The sequence below is a fragment of the Saccostrea echinata genome, unplaced genomic scaffold (assembly GCF_033153115.1).
Source record: "Saccostrea echinata isolate AGI-Se365-2 ecotype Australia unplaced genomic scaffold, CSIRO_AGI_Sech_v1 ptg000012l, whole genome shotgun sequence".
Classification (NCBI taxonomy): domain Eukaryota; kingdom Metazoa; phylum Mollusca; class Bivalvia; order Ostreida; family Ostreidae; genus Saccostrea; species Saccostrea echinata.
The window spans coordinates 21,130,932-21,150,096 of record NW_026889761.1 but is presented as its reverse complement, the minus strand read 5'-3'; the positions used below and the strand labels follow the sequence as shown (position 1 = coordinate 21,150,096).

Below are 19,165 nucleotides of genomic sequence, written 5' to 3'. Positions count from 1 at the left end.
AATATCATCTATGAGCAGTGGCAGTTGGCAGTAAGCAGTGAGCAGTTGGCAGTAAGCAGTTGGCTGTCGTATATGGAATTCCATAGGGGTAAGAAATGAACCCTATTTTAAAAATTTACCCGACAGAAACAATATTTGGAAAAGTGTGTAAAAATTTAAGTGAAAGATGACAGGGTTATTAATGCTTGTACACATTCATAATAAAATGGGAAAATGTAACATTTCATATCTGCTTTATAATGATTGTACAAGATTTATAATAAAATTTGATTGCATTAAGAAAAAAAAGATCGGGTTCGATGTTCCGCGGAACTGAACTGGCATTGCGGAAGTGGGAAGAGCTGCTACAGACAATATTTTGACAAGGAAGGACGAGGAATTGAACAAAAAAATAATTTATCCAGCATTAACAGGTAAGTGAATGATTAACTATCGACTGGAAAAACTGACAGAAACTGTGCACATGGACATTTTGCGATCCTGCGTCACCCGATGAGTCAGATTTGCCGGCTGAGTTGTATACAGTGTGCTTGTTTTTGTTTTTTGATATACTTTGAACATGTTTTAGTACTAAGATAGTATATTGTCATTTACATAAGGTATTGAAATTTCAGACACTATGATGGAAGATCTTATTTTAAGCATATGCCATAATTTTTGAGAATTCTAATTCTAATTCTAATTCAAATCCATGACTTAGTGAGTTAGCATGGTTAATGAGTCATGTTTTCCAGGTTCCAGTGTATTGTGTAAAAATTATATAAATCCATGCACAGCATATCCCTCCACTATATTTGTACTGTACGGTTGATCCATCTTGGTTGTGTGTTTTTGATAACAAGTCTTATGTTTTTAAGACAAGCTGTCTGCTTTCTTTCAGGTTTTAATCACAAGTAATCAACATCAGCATGTGGAAGGCATCAGCTGGACACAATGTGAAGCCAGGCATTCCCCAGACTAATGATGATGATGATGACTGGGAGACAGAGGCAGATTTTGTGGTAAGGGAGTTAGTTACAGGCAATACAGGGATTGTGAAATTATGGGGATTATAGCAGAGGTAGAATTAAATCTTTATTAAACACATGAATTTTCTTTCTGTAACTATAACTTGTTTAGGAAAAGAAATACTCAGTAATATTTTAAAACAGTCAAACCTCATTTTCTCAAATTTGATGGGACCAAAAAACAGAGAGATATCCAAGGATTCAAAATATCGAGGTTAAATTACACAAAGAAAAGGTTGTTGGGACTTCAAACTTACTTTGACATATTCAAGATATCAGTGTTTGAGGTAAAGAAGGTTCAACTGTATTTAGGACTGAGTAATGCATAACATCAGTTTGAAGGAGAGAGAGAGGATAATTTTAACCCCCTTACAATCATACAATTACTTGGTGTATCTAACAATTATTTTGCTTATGCATTCCTAATTTACATCAAAGATTGAAATGCAGATTGCGAGCCAAGAGCTCATGAATTTGTTGAGAACTGGACATGACCAAATAAATATACATGTAGCTACAGGATATGTAAAGCCATCAATTCAGTATATGTATCTCCATATATAATGCATATTTACAGAATGATGTGAGTGAACAGGAACAAAGATGGGGAGCAAAGACCATAGAGGGGTCAGGTCACCAGGGGTCCCTCAGCCTCGCCCAACTCAGACAAGATGTATCACAGGACGACAAAACCGTCAAACAGAAGCAGATGGAGGAGGGGCCTAAAGCTTCATATGGTTACGGAGGGAAGTTTGGAGTGCAGAAAGACAGAATGGACAAGGTATATACTACCAATAAAGAAATGCTTTGGAACTGCTGAATCAAATTTTTGTATAAATTTGTTTAGAATTTAATTTTTTTTTTTGATTTTAGATATGTTTCAAATGAAAATTGAATCATTCACTTATTTTTTTTTTAAATCAAATATAAGTAATAATGAAATAAATTGATTAGAAATATTAATTTCTCAAGGGATGAAATAATAATCCTGAAAATAAACAGGTTTAAAGCAGATTTAATATGAAAATGATACACAGGAAAATTTTCAATGATTAAATACATGTACCTGAACATGCTGATACATGTAGAATAAAATACAGAAAGAATTATCTCCAAGGTTTCATATTGGGAGAATGATCATTGAACGATTTTATTTTCTTTAATTCCAGTCAGCTATGGGAGCAGATTATGTGGCTGAAGTAGGAAAACACAGCAGTCAGACAGATGCTTCCAGGGGATTTGGGGGAAAGTTTGGTGTGCAGAAAGACAGGCAAGATAAGGTATGTGACTTGTGTGTTCTTTACATATAATCATTAGGTCTGTTTAATCAGTTAGAATTGTACAGGCAATTGCATATGTCCAAGTATTTAAGTCATCTTTATGTGTTTCTACGGAGGTACATTTTCCCCACATTTTTAGCTCACCTGAGCTGAGAGCTCAGACCAGGCCAGTTTTAACCAAACTTGCCACTAAGTATCTTTGGGTGAAGAGAATTCAAGTTTTTTTGAACTGAAGAGCCATGCCTTCTTTTAAGGGTAGATAATTAAGAATTTATGAAAATTTGGTGGCATCTTTTAAAAATCTTCTCATGAACCACTGGGCCATAAAAGTTGAAACTTATAGGAAACCTTCTTTACATAGTGTAGATTCAAATTTGTTCAAAACCGGGGATAGGGTGTGGCTATAATAGGGGGTCAAAGTTTTACATAGGAATATATAAGAAAAATCTTTAAAAATCTTCTCAAGAACAGCAAGGCTATGATCAGTCATTGATTCGGAAGCATCCTTGGGAAGTTTAGATTGACTCAGCAAGTGCATTGTTCAAATACCCCAGGGGGTGGATGGGGCCACAATATGTGAACAAAGTTTGACATAGGGAAAATATCAGCTAAGAGAGAACAGCAAGGCCATAGTGACTCAGGTGAGCATTGTGGCCCATGGGCATCTTGTTTTCATAACAAATCTATATTTTTGAATGTTGCATTTAAAAATTTAAACATGTGTAAATGATTTCCTTATGTCAATTGAATTGCGCTTCCTTGTATATAAATGTATTTAGATTTTACTTTGTACTTTACTATTATCACTTTGGGCATCTAGAGACCTTGAATCATTTATATTTCCTTTGTTGAATCAATGTTTAATTGTCTTTGCAGGCTGCAGTTGGGTTTGACTATGCTGGTAAAACTGAGAAACATCAATCTCAAACAGGTTTGACAGTTCATGAAAAATTTTACAGATTTTTTAGCAAGTGCACTGTGATTTTAAATTACTTCCAAGTGGAGAAAATGGTCTCAATATATTATAGTGTCAAGAAAAGTTTTGCATGGAACAGTTCTTATACTGTCAGGTTTTATATATTTCTGATAAATGATATTTCGGAAAATGTGTGAATGCGTACTCCATGTACATCTGTTGTAACTAACAACAAGATTGACTAATAACAGACATTGTGTCAATTTCTATATAATTATAGAATCTATTGGGAGGGCACCCAATTTTATAATCTCATTGTTCGAGCAAGAAATATTTTTTTGCATGTTAACATCTTTACCTGAGAATGTCTTCAACAAATTGTATGAAATTGTCAAATTTCAAATCATGGCAGTGTGTACTGAAAATAATTTCATACTTACAAATCATGGTATCATAATTCATATTAACCTAAAAATACAAAATGAATGCTAGAGGGAGCTGTTGCATGTTTTGATGTCATGCTCTTCTTGCCTGTACATCTCTTTGATGTGAATGTAGATTATTCTACGGGTTTTGGAGGGAAGTACGGAGTTCAGTCTGATCGTAAGGATAAGTCTGCCGTTGGATGGGAACATCAAGAAAAAGTCGCAAAACATGAGTCACAACAAGGTTTGGGAACACGAAAAATTATATTAACATTTTGTATGTAAATGAAATACAAAGTTTTTTAAATAAATGTATGATTTTGTATGTGTGCTTGTTTACTTTATGACATTTCATTCTTGCATTTAAGCATGATGAGTATGAAATTGATTTTTTTTTTCCTGAGTGTTTGTGAATGATTTAACTCTCAGTTTCATTGTCTTATGTCAGGTCATTTAACTCTTTATGTTGTTCTTTGATTATGTACGTGTCACTCTGTAGCATAAAGATAACAAATTCATAGTGAATTCTGATTATTGTAGATTACTCCAAGGGGTTTGGAGGTAAATACGGGGTACAGAAGGACCGACAGGACAAGGCTGCCGTGGGGTGGGAACACCATGAACAAGTCGACAAGCACGAGTCACAAAAAGGTAAAGGAGCTAGGGATGATGTTAAAATATAAGTAAAAAATGAAAACAAAGTCATTCGTGACTGATTATCATTTAGATATAAATAGGGATGTCAATTTTATTCGGACAGCTTAGTCGAATAGTCGGAGGCTTTAGTCGAACGATAGTCGAATATTCGTTGAAATTTAAATTAATTTTTCATGTCATTTTCAGTATTTGTCTTTTCTAGACTAGTTGTACAATATTTAACCTACGCTATCGGCATTATACAACAAATTTCTGAATCGTAAACATTTACGTAGTACAATAAATACTGTACATCTACATTTATCCAAATGGTGCATTTGATTTCAAAATTAATATAATATTTACTGCACATTTTATCTAAATGCAGGATATCAAATGCTTGCATTTTTCCTTTCTTTTCATATAAAGGATAGTACATGTACCCGTTAATTGAAGCCATTTCTACGTGTCGTGTTAGTGACCTTTGAGTGGTAAACAATTAAAGCGTGCCTCTTATAAAAACAGAGAGAGCTTGCGATTAAGTTTAATTATGAGATTTTGTGCAAATAATCAATACAACCTTAAAAGACTGCGTGATATTAATATCAGAAAGAAACACCATTTAATTACGCTCATAACTGTCCCCCAATTTACATGTATTTACAATTTTGTAACAGCTGTTTATTCTTTATGAATAGTTGCATTACGTCAGATCTTGTGGAATTGCAGGTTGAAATTTTATAATTTGAATCTACGAAACCAAACAATTCTTGTACGTCCTCTCCATTTACAACAATAAATGGTAGGCAATCCTTGATAATCATGTTTGTGATAACAAAATTTTTCTTTCCGGCTATGTTATTTTGGGCATTTTGCGGAGAACTTATTTAAGAAAAGTTTCACTTGAAAACTGTGTTTACTACATGTATGTTTGACGAATTCGGCATATGATACATCATATTTGATGTTTCACTGCAGAATACAAGTTCAGTTTCACATAACCTTGAAAACATACTTTTCACTGTTTTTCCATCCTGAAATCTTTTGAAGTATTCCAAAACTGTAGATTTTGGAGGCATATTTGCCAATCATAGATCGACATCCAATTAATTTTTTTGAACAGTTAAACCATACCCCGAGTTTTACTTACGAGAATATTGAATTGTATATAAATGAAATGGGTGAATCCAAGTTTATTACCTTGAATTTAAAATTACTTTCAGGTAACACATTTTTAACGAATAACCGACTAAAAAAATTTTAGTCGATAGTCGGTATGATCGAACGATAGTCGAGTACTCGAATATTCGTTGACATCCCTAGATATAAATGATTGATTAAATCAGAGCTTATGTATTTTCTTGATTATGAATGCACAGGTACTTGACATTTTAAACATTTAAAATTCCATGCTCAAATATGTAAAAGCAGAAATTTTTGTGGGGATAATATTTCATAGATTTATGGTCAAAAATTATTTCATAGGGACTTAATTTCATTGTTTCAAGCTTAAACATAACAATGGATTAGTTAAAATTTCATTAGGGATTAATTTTTAGCTCACCTCAACGAAGTTGCAGGAGCTTATGTAATACCCTCGGTATCCCAGGTTAAAGTTTTTGGAGCAGATTTCTTTTCAAGTACTTCTATGCCCTATATTAATCAGAGGTGCATGAAGGATGCTTCTAGTGTGTTTCATTGTACCAGTCAAGGATTCAGATGCTGCAATTTCAGCTAAAGAATGACCAGGTTAATGTTTTGGAGCAGGTTAAAGTTTTTAGAGCAGGTTAAAGTTTTTGGAGTAGGTCTCATTTCCAAGTAACTGTAAGCCCTTTGTTGACCAAACTTGCATGGATGATACATCTAAGGATGCACACTACCAGGCTTGCTTCAGATGCTGGATCTGACCTACATTTTCTGGATGAGTGACCAGGTTAAAGTTTTTGAAGCAGATCTCGTTTCCAAGTAACTATAAGTCCTATGTTGACCAAACTTGCGTGGATGATACATCTAAGGCTGCACAATATTGGACTTGCTTCAGATGCTGGGTCTGACCTACATTTTTTGGATGAGTGACCAGGTGAAAGTTTTTGGAGCAGGTCCAACTATTGCCAAGAAACTATAAGACCTATCTGAACCAAACTTGCATGGATGATGTATCAAGGGACAAACGCTCTCAAACTTGCTTCAGATGCTGGATTTGACTTACATTTTCTGGATGAGTGACTAGTATAAGTTTTTAAATAAGTCCATTCCAAAGTAACTGCAAGCCCTATCAGGCCAAAATAGCATAAATCTTGCATCTAGGGATGCACACTACTAGATTATTAGTTAAGTGTGGGACTTTGCCTTACTTTAAGTCAATTTGTTGAGGTGAGCTCTGTAATCTCTGATTACCTTGTTTGTTCATTAAAGTAATCAACGAAATAAACAAAATTTAATCCCCAATGAATATTTCTACTTTTACAGTAATAGCAATTAGACATGTAGTATATATTTTTTTTTAATTATAAAGAACATATGTTTAAAACATCAAGTACCATAAATGAATGTAAGGTAGTGAACAGAAATTTTTACCTTTGTTTTGAATGAAAAATTCTATTAGGAGTTGTGAAATCTCTGTGAATATCCCATACCAACAAAAACTATTGAAAATGTTATAGTCTTCTATACAACATTAATTACAGTAAAACATGCTTATAACGAAGTGCCAGGGACAGGCACATTTGCTTCGCTGTAAATGTAATTCATTATATCCACTAAGTTTACAATATATTTTAAAGCTGTGGGGAATGAAAATCACTTTGCTTTAAGCTTCAATTTGTTATAAGAGTGTTTGCTATAAGCTTGTTTTACTGTATTACTGCTAGTCTGTTGAAGTACATTTAATTTTTTTTTTTTTTTTTTTTTTTTTTGAAGTAATTTTAATTCATCTCTGCTTTCAATTTTTTTAGATTATTCCAAAGGTTTTGGAGGGAAATATGGGGTGCAGAAAGACAGACAGGATAAATCAGCGGTTGGCTGGGAGCACCATGAACAAGTAGATAAACACGAGTCCCAAAAAGGTAGCTATTCTGTTATCATGCTTCAAGTACTTGTTTTTCCATTGTAGAATCACTGTGACTAACTTTATGTAAAAATTTATATTCTATTTTTCCTCATTGATATATTAGGATCTCTTCTTTGATATGAATAAAACAAAGATGCATGAAGACATTTTTAAACATAGTATTCTTGTTGAAATATAAGATTTTCATGAGATGACTTACTAGAAAAGGTCATATTAAGAGGACAATGTGTATATTTTGTATAAGTCTTTGAATACATGAGTATTTCCTGTCAGATTACTCTAAGGGTTTTGGAGGAAAGTTTGGGATACAGAGAGATAGAGTGGATAAATCAGCTGTTGGCTTTGATCACATAGAAAAAGTTCTCAAACATGAGTCTCAGACAGGTTTGTCTGTGTGACCTGCATGAGTGTTGTGATATCCACATTTCTGTGTTTCAGCACCGAAAATAAGAAGTACATGATATATTTACCATTATATGAAGTTTAGTTTTCAGTAAGAAGGAGGGGGGAGGATTCAGTAAGAATAGTGATATAAAAATTTATCAGTTTTTATTTGTCCCATGAAATCCTGAACATGACCAATGTTAGAATTTTATGATATCCAGTTCCAATATGTAGCATGATTTTGAGATATACTGTACATTGATTATCTACAGGTTACTAAAAGCATGATTAGAAAATAATGAATGGATTGTTTTACATGAATCTAAAAATGACATTATCTATTTTTTTTTTTCTTTGTACTGAAATAACAGCAAGACCAGGTTTTAAGTTTTTTATTTGTTTGTCCGGTTTTTTTTCTTCTTTTTTTAATGCACCTTTGCATCAAAGTTTGTCAAGCACATTTCAATTTAAATTAAGAGGAATTCTTTTGTCATTTAGATCTTTAATTATTGACTGTTGTGATTATGTACTTTTATGTATTATTGTTATAAAGTTTATAAGACTTGTGCAATCTCCTATAGTGACTATTTCTGACTGTGTTTTTGGTGTACTTTTTTAGACTACTCCCGTGGTTTTGGTGGTAAGTATGGTGTACAGACAGACAGACAGGACAAGTCAGCAGTGGGGTACAGTAGTCAGGAGAAAGTCCCCCTCCACCCCTCCCAGACAGACATGAGTAAAGGATTCGGGGGAAAGTTTGGTGTGGATTCTGAAAACAAAGACAAGGTGAGGATATCACTTCCACTGCTCTTTACTAAGGCTGTCCAAAGTGAATTTAATGTTTATTGCAGAAGGTTTAAGAGAAATTATTGCTATTAAAACAAAGAAATCTCTATTTTATAAAAAAAAAAAAAAAAAATATTCCAGTTAGGTTTTACTTTTAGCAACTAAAAGCTGCATTCCATAGGAATAGGCAATATTTGGGGCCCTTTGTGAAGTACATGTATATATGGCATACTGTGATTATATCTTTTAAACTGACATATTTAATTTCAAAAATAAACCTGTACATGTTACTGAAATAGTTTCAAAATGTTGATTAATGAAATTTTGTTTGAAATTTTTGTTTGTTTAAATTTTTTCTCCCTCCCTCGTAGGTTTTGAATTCTTTGGTGATGTCAAAGGCAGAATTAATATCAGACAGCCCAATATACTGGCTTGATGTTAGAAATACTACATACATGTACTACAGAAATTATTCATATTATAGTAAAGTACATGTAGTCCATTAAAAATAATCATTAATTTTGATGTGTGGGTTGAAGAAATAATTGTGCAGTATATTTATGACTGAGAGGGATTATTTCCTGATGTTGTTTCTGATTTCTATTCCTCAGTCTGCAGGGTCATATAATGATATGCAGGGAGTATCATCATCATACACCAGAACACAGGCAGATGCAAGTGAGTAGCAGCTTTTAGTCCTTCAATGAATGTTATTCATTCAATTACTTCTTGTATGAAAAAAAATACTCTTATTGTATTTCTGAAAAAATTCTCAATAATTGTTTTAAAATATTCCACAATTTATACAGAAAATAGACATTTTTGCATTTTATGATGATGCAACATTAAGATTCTTGAGTTTTACATTTGGAGAGGTCTCTTTTAATATATATTACGTCAGATGGAACATTTTTTACTGTCATGCCAAAAATCAATTATAGTTTAATTATCGCAGAAGCCTTAAAACTACTGATTGATACCTCAAATCCAAAATGATATTCCTATAGATTTATATTGCCATTCTGTTCCTTTTAGTGTAAAAAATGATAGGTTTGATTTTAACTACAGGTTCTGAGGGAGCTAAAAACATCAAAGCTCGCTTTGAAAACATGGCAAAGTCAGGGGAAGAGGAGGCCAAGAAAAGGGCAGAGGAGGAGAGGAAGAGGAGGGAAGCCCGTGAGGAGAGGGAACGAGAAGAGCAGAGGAGGCAGCAGGAGGTGAGGGGTGGATCATAAAGATTTCCACAAAAAAAATGTCTATTTGAGGGGTGGATCAAAAGGTTTTCCTTTGAAAAAAAACTGTCTGTCTGAGGGATGGATCTTAATATTTACTCAAAAAAAATCTTGGGCAGGAGTTTTAATTAACAAACTCAGTTTGCAGAAATGGGTCATAGATTTTATTGTAGAGAGTAACTGGTTTTTAAAATAAAAATATATTAATCAAGTTAATTAATGCATAACTAATTTGCATGGATAAGAAAAAGCTTTGAAAAATTTTTTTTATGATGTCTCTCCAATATGTGTAGGAGAGATTAAATAGAGAGAGATGGGAGGAGGAGCAGAGAGCAGCAAGTCAACCAGAACCTGAACCAGAACCCGAGCCTGAGCCACAACAGGAGGAATATGGAGACGTGTCATATCAACAAGTTCACAAAGAGGTAAAATCCAGATGTCATTCACATATTACTCTTATCAACACAAAGAGGTAAAATCAGATGTCATCCACATATTACTCTTATCAACACAAAAAAGTAAAATCCAGATGTCATCCACACATTACTCTTATCAACACAAAAAGGTAAAATTCCAGATGTCATCCACATATTACTCTTATCAACACAATGAGGTAAAATCAGATGTCATCCACACATTACTCTTATCAACACAAAAAGGTAAAATTCCAGATGTCATCCACATATTACTCTTATCAACACAAAGAGGTAAAATCAGATGTCATCCACATATTACTCCTATCAACACAAAAAGGTAAAATCCAGGTGTCATCCACACATTACTCTTATCAACACAATGAGGTAAAATCAGATGTCATCCACACATTACTCTTATCAAACAAAAAGGTAAAATTCCAGATGTCATCCACATATTACTCTTATCAACACAAAGAGGTAAAATCCAGATGTCATCTACACATTACTCTTATCAACACCAAGAGGTAAAATCCAGAGGACATCTGCACATTACTCTTATCAACACAAAGAGGTAAAATCAGATGTCATCCATACATTACTCTTATCAACTCAAAGAGGTAAAATGTCATCCACACATTACTCTTATCAGCAAGTACACAAAGAGGTAAAATGTCATCCACACATTACTCTTACCAACACATTGAGGTAAAATCCAGATGATGAACTCGAAACAGAGAGTTTTTTAAACTAATGAAGTTCTAATGAGACAAGAGCATGGATGACCCCTTGTAATGAAGAAACATGCAAGCAAACCTCTACATATGCCTTAGTGATTTGTTATAAATTTTTTTAATACAAGTTGTCAAAAGACATTGGTCTGTGATAAATCAAAGATGCATTTCTACAGAAACACTCATTTAAACAATGAAACTGCCTACTGGCAGCCCAAAATAAATAGAAAAGGAGGATCATAGAAATAAGGTTTTATATCCATAATATTGTTCTGAAGGTTTTGGGTGATAAGTTCTACTTCTGTGTATACATTGACTGGAATCTGTGTATTACAGGAAGTGCCTCCTGTTGAGGAACCAGAGGAACTGTACGAGGACACTACTCCTCAAGACGATTATGAGGATGTGCAGGAACCTCCAGCAGCGCCACCTAGTGCGGCAGGGGGACTAACTGCTGTGGCAGTCTACGACTACCAAGCTGGTATATGTGTTCAGTAAATAGAGATAAGAGTTACTCCTCTTATGCTACACAGAAATGAAGTCTAAAATGATAAACATTTTTATTGCAGCTGATGATGATGAGATTTCTTTTGACCCAGATGACATCATTACAGATATTGAACAGGTAATTGATAGTTGCATTTAATAGCAAGTTTGTTGGATTTCTCTGAATGTCACTCAGTATCTCCAATTACGCAGTAATGAGAGAAATGGTTGATAACAACAAAGCAAACATAAAGATGACCTTTAATAAAGGAATATATAAAATGAAATTACAGAATATGGGATAACAAGAGAAATGGTTGTAAATAACATGGCAAACATAAAGATGACTTAATAAGGGATATATAAAATAAAATTACTGATATGTGATCACAAAATCAGAATTTTTCCAAGGATGTCTGATTGATGTTAGAAATTATTACTTCTACAGCAAATGTCATAATTCTCATGTTAAGAAATACCTTCTGCAGAACCTTCTATTTAGTAATGAGTTATAATGTTATTTTGCAGTCATTTGAACACTGGTAAACTGATATTTTAAGAGTTTGAAGGTCACCTGAGTGACTCAGGTGACCTATAGCTACCTGTTTGTCCATCGGTCATAAACATATGAACATTTTCAACTTATTCTCTTGAACCGCTGAACCAATTTCAATCGATTTAGACTTATGGCATCATTGGATGAATGGGTACAAAAATTGTGAATTTCATGGTCCCTGCCCTTCTTGGGCCTGAGGAATGGGCCAAAACCATCAAAATGGGTGAAAATGCATTATTTCTATGAAAATCTTCTACTCTGCTCATGGGTATTAAACAAACAAAATAAGTGCATAGATATGGTGAGGAAGGATGCTTCTTCCAAATTTATGAAAACAGTGGCCTCAGGGTCAGGGTTTTGGTGATGGGGACTCTACTGATTTTATAGTGATTTCTTTGAAAATTATCTCTGTTGTATTTTACTTAGGTGACCATTAAGGCCATTAGACCTGTTGTTTTATTAGAATAAACTAAGGTTTTGAACAATAAAGGAATTGACACAAGGTCACACTATCTACAATAGCTATGCCCTGTATAGGACTATTATTAATGGACTGATGTAAGTTAACCACTGCATCCATTGACCCCTCTCTTCACACTTTTAAATGGTGGGAAAATGTAATCTTGTGTTTTCCATTGGGAGGCCATCAGAAAAGGTCTTAGTATTGCTTCTCTTTTTTAATGTAATTTTGCAGTCCAAGTGACTTTCACTTTTGTGATGTTGTTTCGGTTTTCTCACACAGGAATTATTTCACTGAAAAAGGTTTCCAATTACAAACAGATCTGCATTTGTCAGAGAGCTGAATATCTTTATAACCTCAGATTGTAGAAGTGTATTCCTCACTAAGCTGATAGCACTATAACACATAAAAGTTAATGAGAACATCAAAATGTAAATTAAAACCAGTAGGATATATCATTTTATCAGTGTGGGTCCCATACAAGGAACATCATGTTAGAATTTTTCTTCAAATTAATACAAAGAATGGATTTTTAGCTGTACTAGTCAAAGACTAGACTTATTTGTGCATTGATTAGGTGTCTGTCATCCATCCAGCTGTTTGTCTAATTCTTGGTCAGCTGTCCACTCAGCTTAGAAAATGTTAACAAAGAAGGCAATTGTCACCAATGCTGTATACAACTTGTTCTTCTGCAAAAAAATGATCTTTATAAATTGACCTTTTTGCACTTGTTTGCAGGTGGATGAGGGATGGTGGAGGGGTTCATGTCGTGGTAAGAACGGACTTTTCCCAGCCAACTACGTAGAACTCCAGCAGTAAATCTTGTGATAGGGACCTCACCGATTGCAGTTCAAGTCAGACGTACACATTACAATAATATCGTCATGTAAACAAATACCGTAAAAATCACATCATGTTAACAATTACCGTAAAAATCACATTATCATGTAAACAATTACCGTAAAATTCACATTATCATGTAAACATTTAATGATATTTTGAAAAAGTCATTACAATGTTCTTATCAAAATCAGCGTTGGTTCTTTTCTTTATATAAGTTTAAGATAATTATTTACCATTTTCTAACGAATTTAAATATTTGATATATTGTCTTCCTTTAATTGTTTCTGAAACTGATTGTATGTTTTTTGAGAGTTTTGAATGCCAGGAGCATGAAATACATGTTATGATGTATATTCATTGTGTAACAGAATTTTAAAAATTGTTCTATATTTACTGATCATGGTAAACGTGATAATTTGTATGTATGAATATTTATTATTACTGCTGTATTCACATTAGCATTTGTATCAATTTTAAGTTGAACAAAAAAGAAATTGTTATTAATTGCAAAGTGTCAGTAAAGTTAACAAACTTTTACACTGAAGAAAGTGATCAAAAAGCAAAATCTGATTCATTTGTATCTTTATATTTTATTAAGAATCCTCGTTAAGGAGATATATTTTTAATTATATGTAGGTAGCGTAGATTGGGACAATTTTCAGACACCTCTGTGGATACTGCATTCCAATATAATTGTGATTATAACCCTTAACAGTGGGGTTTTCTTTGTCTGCTTACATATCTATATGGAAAATATGATACATGAAAAGTTTTCTTTTTTTTTTAAATAAAATTTTGAAATAAAAGAAAATTTACTTTAATTTTCATTGTTCCTCATTGCTAAATGTAGCCACTGGTTTTAATTTGCTGTCACTCCTGCAACCCCTTGGCTTAATTACAACAATTTATCATCTGACCAGATTTCATTATATGTAATCTGATACTTTCAATTTTATGTTTTCTGAACATTTGATAATGAAATCACATTTTTTAACTCACAATTTATGTTTAAAATTTTGATTTAGTGGTTGGGTGCAAAGCAGTCTGGTCTATGGATAAGAATGTTCTGTCCATCCATTTGTCTGCTTACTTAGCTTCTCCCCTTTGTCTTTGGAATTGGTATATGGAGGGAAAAAAAACATTAATCTGTGGTAAAAATGACCTTTTCTGATTATTTTTGTCTTAGATCACACATAAATAAAACAGGATGAGATTTCTTGTATGGCTACCATTGGGGTTTACCTTGACCTTTGAATTTGAATAAATGAGGAATTCTATTGTTGCTGAGAATTAATGTTGGTGATCATCACCTTCTAAATTTAATAACAGGTAAATCAAGATGAGATGTTTTAAAAACCAAACATTAATTTAATCCTTGCTTTGACCTTGATAATGGTAAATGAAGTGTATTTCATCCTATTGGATTTATTATTCCCGTAAAAACTATATTGTGGGACATTTTGACTGATGGTTTGAACTGTTGGGTGTTTATGTCAAAGAATTGATATGAGCATCACTTTTGCCTCGGAATCAAAGTTTGAAATTTATCAACTTTTGAAAAGGCTAACAAATCCACTAATGTGAAACATATCAGAATATATCCTTAGATGGTTTTATGTGAGCTCAAGCTTGTCACCGCCTAATGAAGTCCAGCTTCCAGTGAAATGAAACAGAATATATGTTACTTAATCAGGGTTGTATTTTACATCATCAAAATTGTTTTCATACGTAAATAATGGAATCACTTTTATTTCAATGTTAAAGCTCCTGTTAGAGATACTGTTGCTGCATAGAAAGTGCTATTCATTATAATGTACCCAAAATGTATAGGTGTATTTTTTTTTTTAAATTTTAATTGTTTTTTTTTTTCCGGCTCTGTGTCTAAACAGCTATTTTTTTTTTTTTTAATCATGATACTCTCACAATTTCCTTTGTGAAACTGAAAAAATTATAAGCCTGTATAGGCCTACATCAAAGACAAGAATCAATGATCTGAAATCATACCTAAAGTAATTTTCTTATTGATAGGGATAACAGTATGAAGTTCACCAACTCTTCATTAGAATTTTTTTAAAGATGTATTGATCAAACCATTTTGAAACTATGACAGCATTAATACAGAAAGTGGATGAGGGCTTCTTAAGTCGACAATTAATTTCTTGGTCTAGTTATTAGAAATTATCACGAATTTGAGAAATTATAAAAGTATCATTAATGGGAGGTCGTCAGAGATGTGATCTAGAATGAGTTTATTTCAAATTTACATAATTTGTCGTCTGCTATTTACGTCATCAACAGCCACGTGCGTGACGATCGTCTGCTTGGATCCGGAAGCAGAGAAAGAGAGGTGTTGCGTGAGTGACATATAGACTTTATTGTTTTCTGTAAATTGGGAAATGTATCAAAGGAAGACAGATTATACACCTCGTAAAATCAATTTCATTGCGCGCGCATTAGTCAACATTTGATGGAAATGGTCATTTATCGTGTACACCAGTGAGATGGGAGAAAAGCACCAATTTTGGAACGAAGACAAGTAATTTTTTATCACAAAAGAAAAAAAAACGCACACACACACATACATTAACCAATTTCTAGGACCAGACACGAAATGAAAAATCGAACTTGGTGGAATGACGCGTTTTATAATAAGACTTGATGTAAACTGACCGTCTATGGTCGCCAGGCAGTCTCCTGTGTGTAGATGAAAGACATCTTTAGTTCAGGAAATGGAATAGTATATAAAGTATTTATTACCAAATCATGGTCCAAATGGGCATAACTTATAACACTATACAATCTTTTATTGCATTTTTGAGGTCAATACGAAAATTTAGCAACCCGAGGAGTACAATGTTTACCAAGCCCGAATGACGAGGTGAATATTGTACCTCGAGGGTTGCTAAATCATCGTTTTGACTGAAAAAAAACCCGGCAATAATTGACACCCCTCCTGAAAAGTGCCTAAAATAGGCGAAATCTTTTAATAACTAGAGGCCAATGGGCCACAAAGCTCACCTGAGTTACTAATGGCCCTTCTTGATCTACATACTAATAGATTCGTTTCCCTAAACATGTATTCTCATGTAAAACTTTATCACCAGTTGGTGCAATGTATCACAGGACGCAAAATGTAGGCGGGAATCGAGAGTTAGCGTGCGTGGTTCTTTCATCTTTTCTAGCCCTGTTGTTCTTGAGAAGATGATTTTTAATACTTTTCTTAATTATCTCCTCTTGTAAGAGGGTGATGCCCTTCATTTGAACAAACTTGAATCCCCTTTACCCAACAATACTCTGTGCCACGTTTGGTTGAAATTGGCCCAGTTGTTCTGGAGAAGATGAAAATGTAAAAAGTTTACGACAACAACGCCGACAACAACGAGAGACAACGGATCGGACAAAGCTCACTTGAGCCTTCGGCTCAGGTGAGTTAAAAAGACAATAAATTTTTACATTAGTAAAAATTTTCAATAAATCTGAACCCGATTATAACAAGCGATGTACGCATAAGCTTCCCCATAAAATAATTTTAACCGTGTACCATCTGAACATGCTAACTGGTGGTCGTAGATCTGTAGCTCACTGGTCTAAAATAAAACAAAAATGAGATGGACGTCCCGTCCATTCCATTTTTTCAAAGCAGCGAGCTACAGATTTGCACAACGTGTCGCTAGCTCACTGGAAGCCCGTCTTTGCCCAAACCAAACAGAAATTACTTGACATGCAAAAAATTATGTAAAAAAACATGATAATGATGAATACGGTATTGTTGATGGAACAGAACCGTTACAGTGAATTAGATTTTTTTGTTTTTGTATACAATGTATGTTGTTCCCATGCAGGGGCCTATTTGCACATATTTATCCTCCGTTTTATGTCCGCATATTATAAATTTAAACGCTTCTAACAACTTAATTTGAGCGAAATATAGTGAAAATATTCTAACATTTTGAATTTTTAAAAAAGAGATCAGAGATCTGGGGAAAATGGAATAAATTAACAAGTTATAGTTGGTCTGATTTTGTCGTGATACCCGTCAAAGTCTCTCGCATGATGACGAAGCCTTGTGAATTGCCATAAAACTCCACAATCAGGTTATGAGGACGCTTTTGATGTCATATTCGGTTTTTCTTCTTCTTTTGTTCTTTATTCTTTTAAATAATTTCATGTATAGCCGTCAAAAATAAAAATTTAAAAAAAAAAAAGGAAAGACATTTTAAAAAGTTGATGGAGACGCAGTAACAAAAATATGAAATTAACGTTCTGAATTATGGACTGATCGACTTAATTTTTTAATGATTTTTTTTCATAAGTTATTTTTCTACGACATATTAAAGAAATTTTCCAATTGAAAATTTTCAGAAAAAATCTTAAAACTAACCTGTTATAAAAATAACACTGACTTTTACTATACATGTATATGAAAAAAGTATGATTTTCATATAAGGTTAGTATTAGGGTATTGTTTCGATTTTTCTATAGGAATACTTCCTAAGCGTATCATAAAAAATAGTCATAATTTCAGTTAACTTTGTGGCCGTATTATGTATTTTTTTGACAGCATTGCCACTATGACAGAAATGGTATAACTTTCCATACCCTCGTTGAATATATTTTATTTTCTAAGAAAGGACTTCGAGAAATAACCAGGATGTGATAATTATTTTGTTTTTTCTTCTTTATCCAGTATCACCTAAAGGTGCTTTTAAAATTGTGCATACAATGTACTAAAGCTGATTAAAGGATAAAGCTGACATTATAAGTCTACACAGGAGAAAAACCACGTTTTCCGCAGCAGTTTCCGAATTGTCCCCGAGCTAAAATAACAACAAATGTGAACCCGTTGCTTTGCCAACAATGACGTCAATAATTTTTTTTTCAATATTTCCGTAAAAAAAACTTTGATTATTTAAGTACTACAACGTACATCCCAGTAATATAATTAAAACAGGAAGAATGAGATGGGATTTTTTAAGTGTGGTTCGTTCTTGCGCTTATCGAGGCGACAAAGAAAAGAAGAAAAGAAAATGCATTATCTCTCCCTCTCTCTCTCTCTCTCAAATTATCCTAAATTTTGAGCAATAATCTATATCTTGATGTACCCCTTCCGAACTGATCAGATTTCTGAATTATCCGAAGCTGTCCAAGAAAATATATTGAATTCCAATGGGATTGTGAGAAATGGGGAAATTGAGACACATATATATATACATCTATGCTGCATGTATGCTTTTTGAGGGGTAGCTCTAATATTATACGTCATAAACATGACTATTTTGTAGCTTATAATGCGTAATATAAATCCGCAGTTCTGATACTAATAAATGTACTGAGTAATTGTTTGCATGCAACACTTCGACAGACACAGCACTGTGTTATAGATTTGTCAATAATAAGTTCGTTGACCCTGACATTTTTTTTATAAATATAATTGACGTCACTGGAGATTTGCAGCTAACACCGTTCCCTTCCAGACCACATAATCTCTCTCTCTCTCTCTCTCGTTCTCCCTCTCTCTCATTTGTTACTTTTTGTCCTTCGCTTTATCGTTTTTCCCAATGATGTCTGGTTTTATAGAATACATTCACTGGAATATGAAACATCTACCACTTTAGGGTGTCACAGAATTATATGTGTATTAAATGAGAGTTGTATTTAAAAAACAAGTACGATGGAAGGACTATAGAATTTATGTTTTCAAGGTGAACTACGTTATTTATTAAAAAAAAAAGTGTGTCTTCCAATGAAAAATTTTGCAAGCAAATATGATTTAATATAAACTTTACCAAAAACTGTCTTACTGTGAAGTAATTATAATTAATTTACGTGGGGTTTTTCGTTGCTTTCGTGGTGTAAAGTGACCTGCGAATTCATATCCCTCACGAAATGCTAAATTTTCATACTGCAGTATGATGATTCTCTTTTAACCATGAAATA

General features: G+C 33.4%; 1 protein-coding gene across 3 annotated transcripts; it reads left to right on the top strand.

The window, feature by feature from the left end:
* The first annotated feature begins 321 nt into the window (after positions 1-321).
* LOC133185523 (src substrate cortactin-like) lies at positions 322-14,049 on the top strand. Of its 3 annotated transcripts, XM_061320812.1 has the most exons (16): positions 322-413; positions 881-1,001; positions 1,585-1,788; positions 2,177-2,287; positions 3,164-3,218; positions 3,762-3,872; positions 4,169-4,279; positions 7,219-7,329; positions 7,608-7,718; positions 8,338-8,504; positions 9,116-9,182; positions 9,573-9,721; positions 10,030-10,161; positions 11,220-11,364; positions 11,453-11,508; positions 13,124-14,049. In XM_061320812.1, the coding sequence occupies exons 2-16, from the start codon at positions 909-911 to the stop codon at positions 13,202-13,204; spliced, it is 1,704 nt and encodes a 567-aa protein (XP_061176796.1). In that variant the 5' UTR covers positions 322-413; positions 881-908; the 3' UTR covers positions 13,205-14,049. The 3 variants fall into 3 exon arrangements, with proteins under 3 accessions (XP_061176796.1, XP_061176798.1, XP_061176797.1); XM_061320814.1 differs by lacking the exon at positions 3,762-3,872 and having other exon boundaries at positions 324-413; XM_061320813.1 differs by lacking the exon at positions 7,608-7,718 and having other exon boundaries at positions 326-413.
* Positions 14,050-19,165: the final 5,116 nt, after the last annotated feature.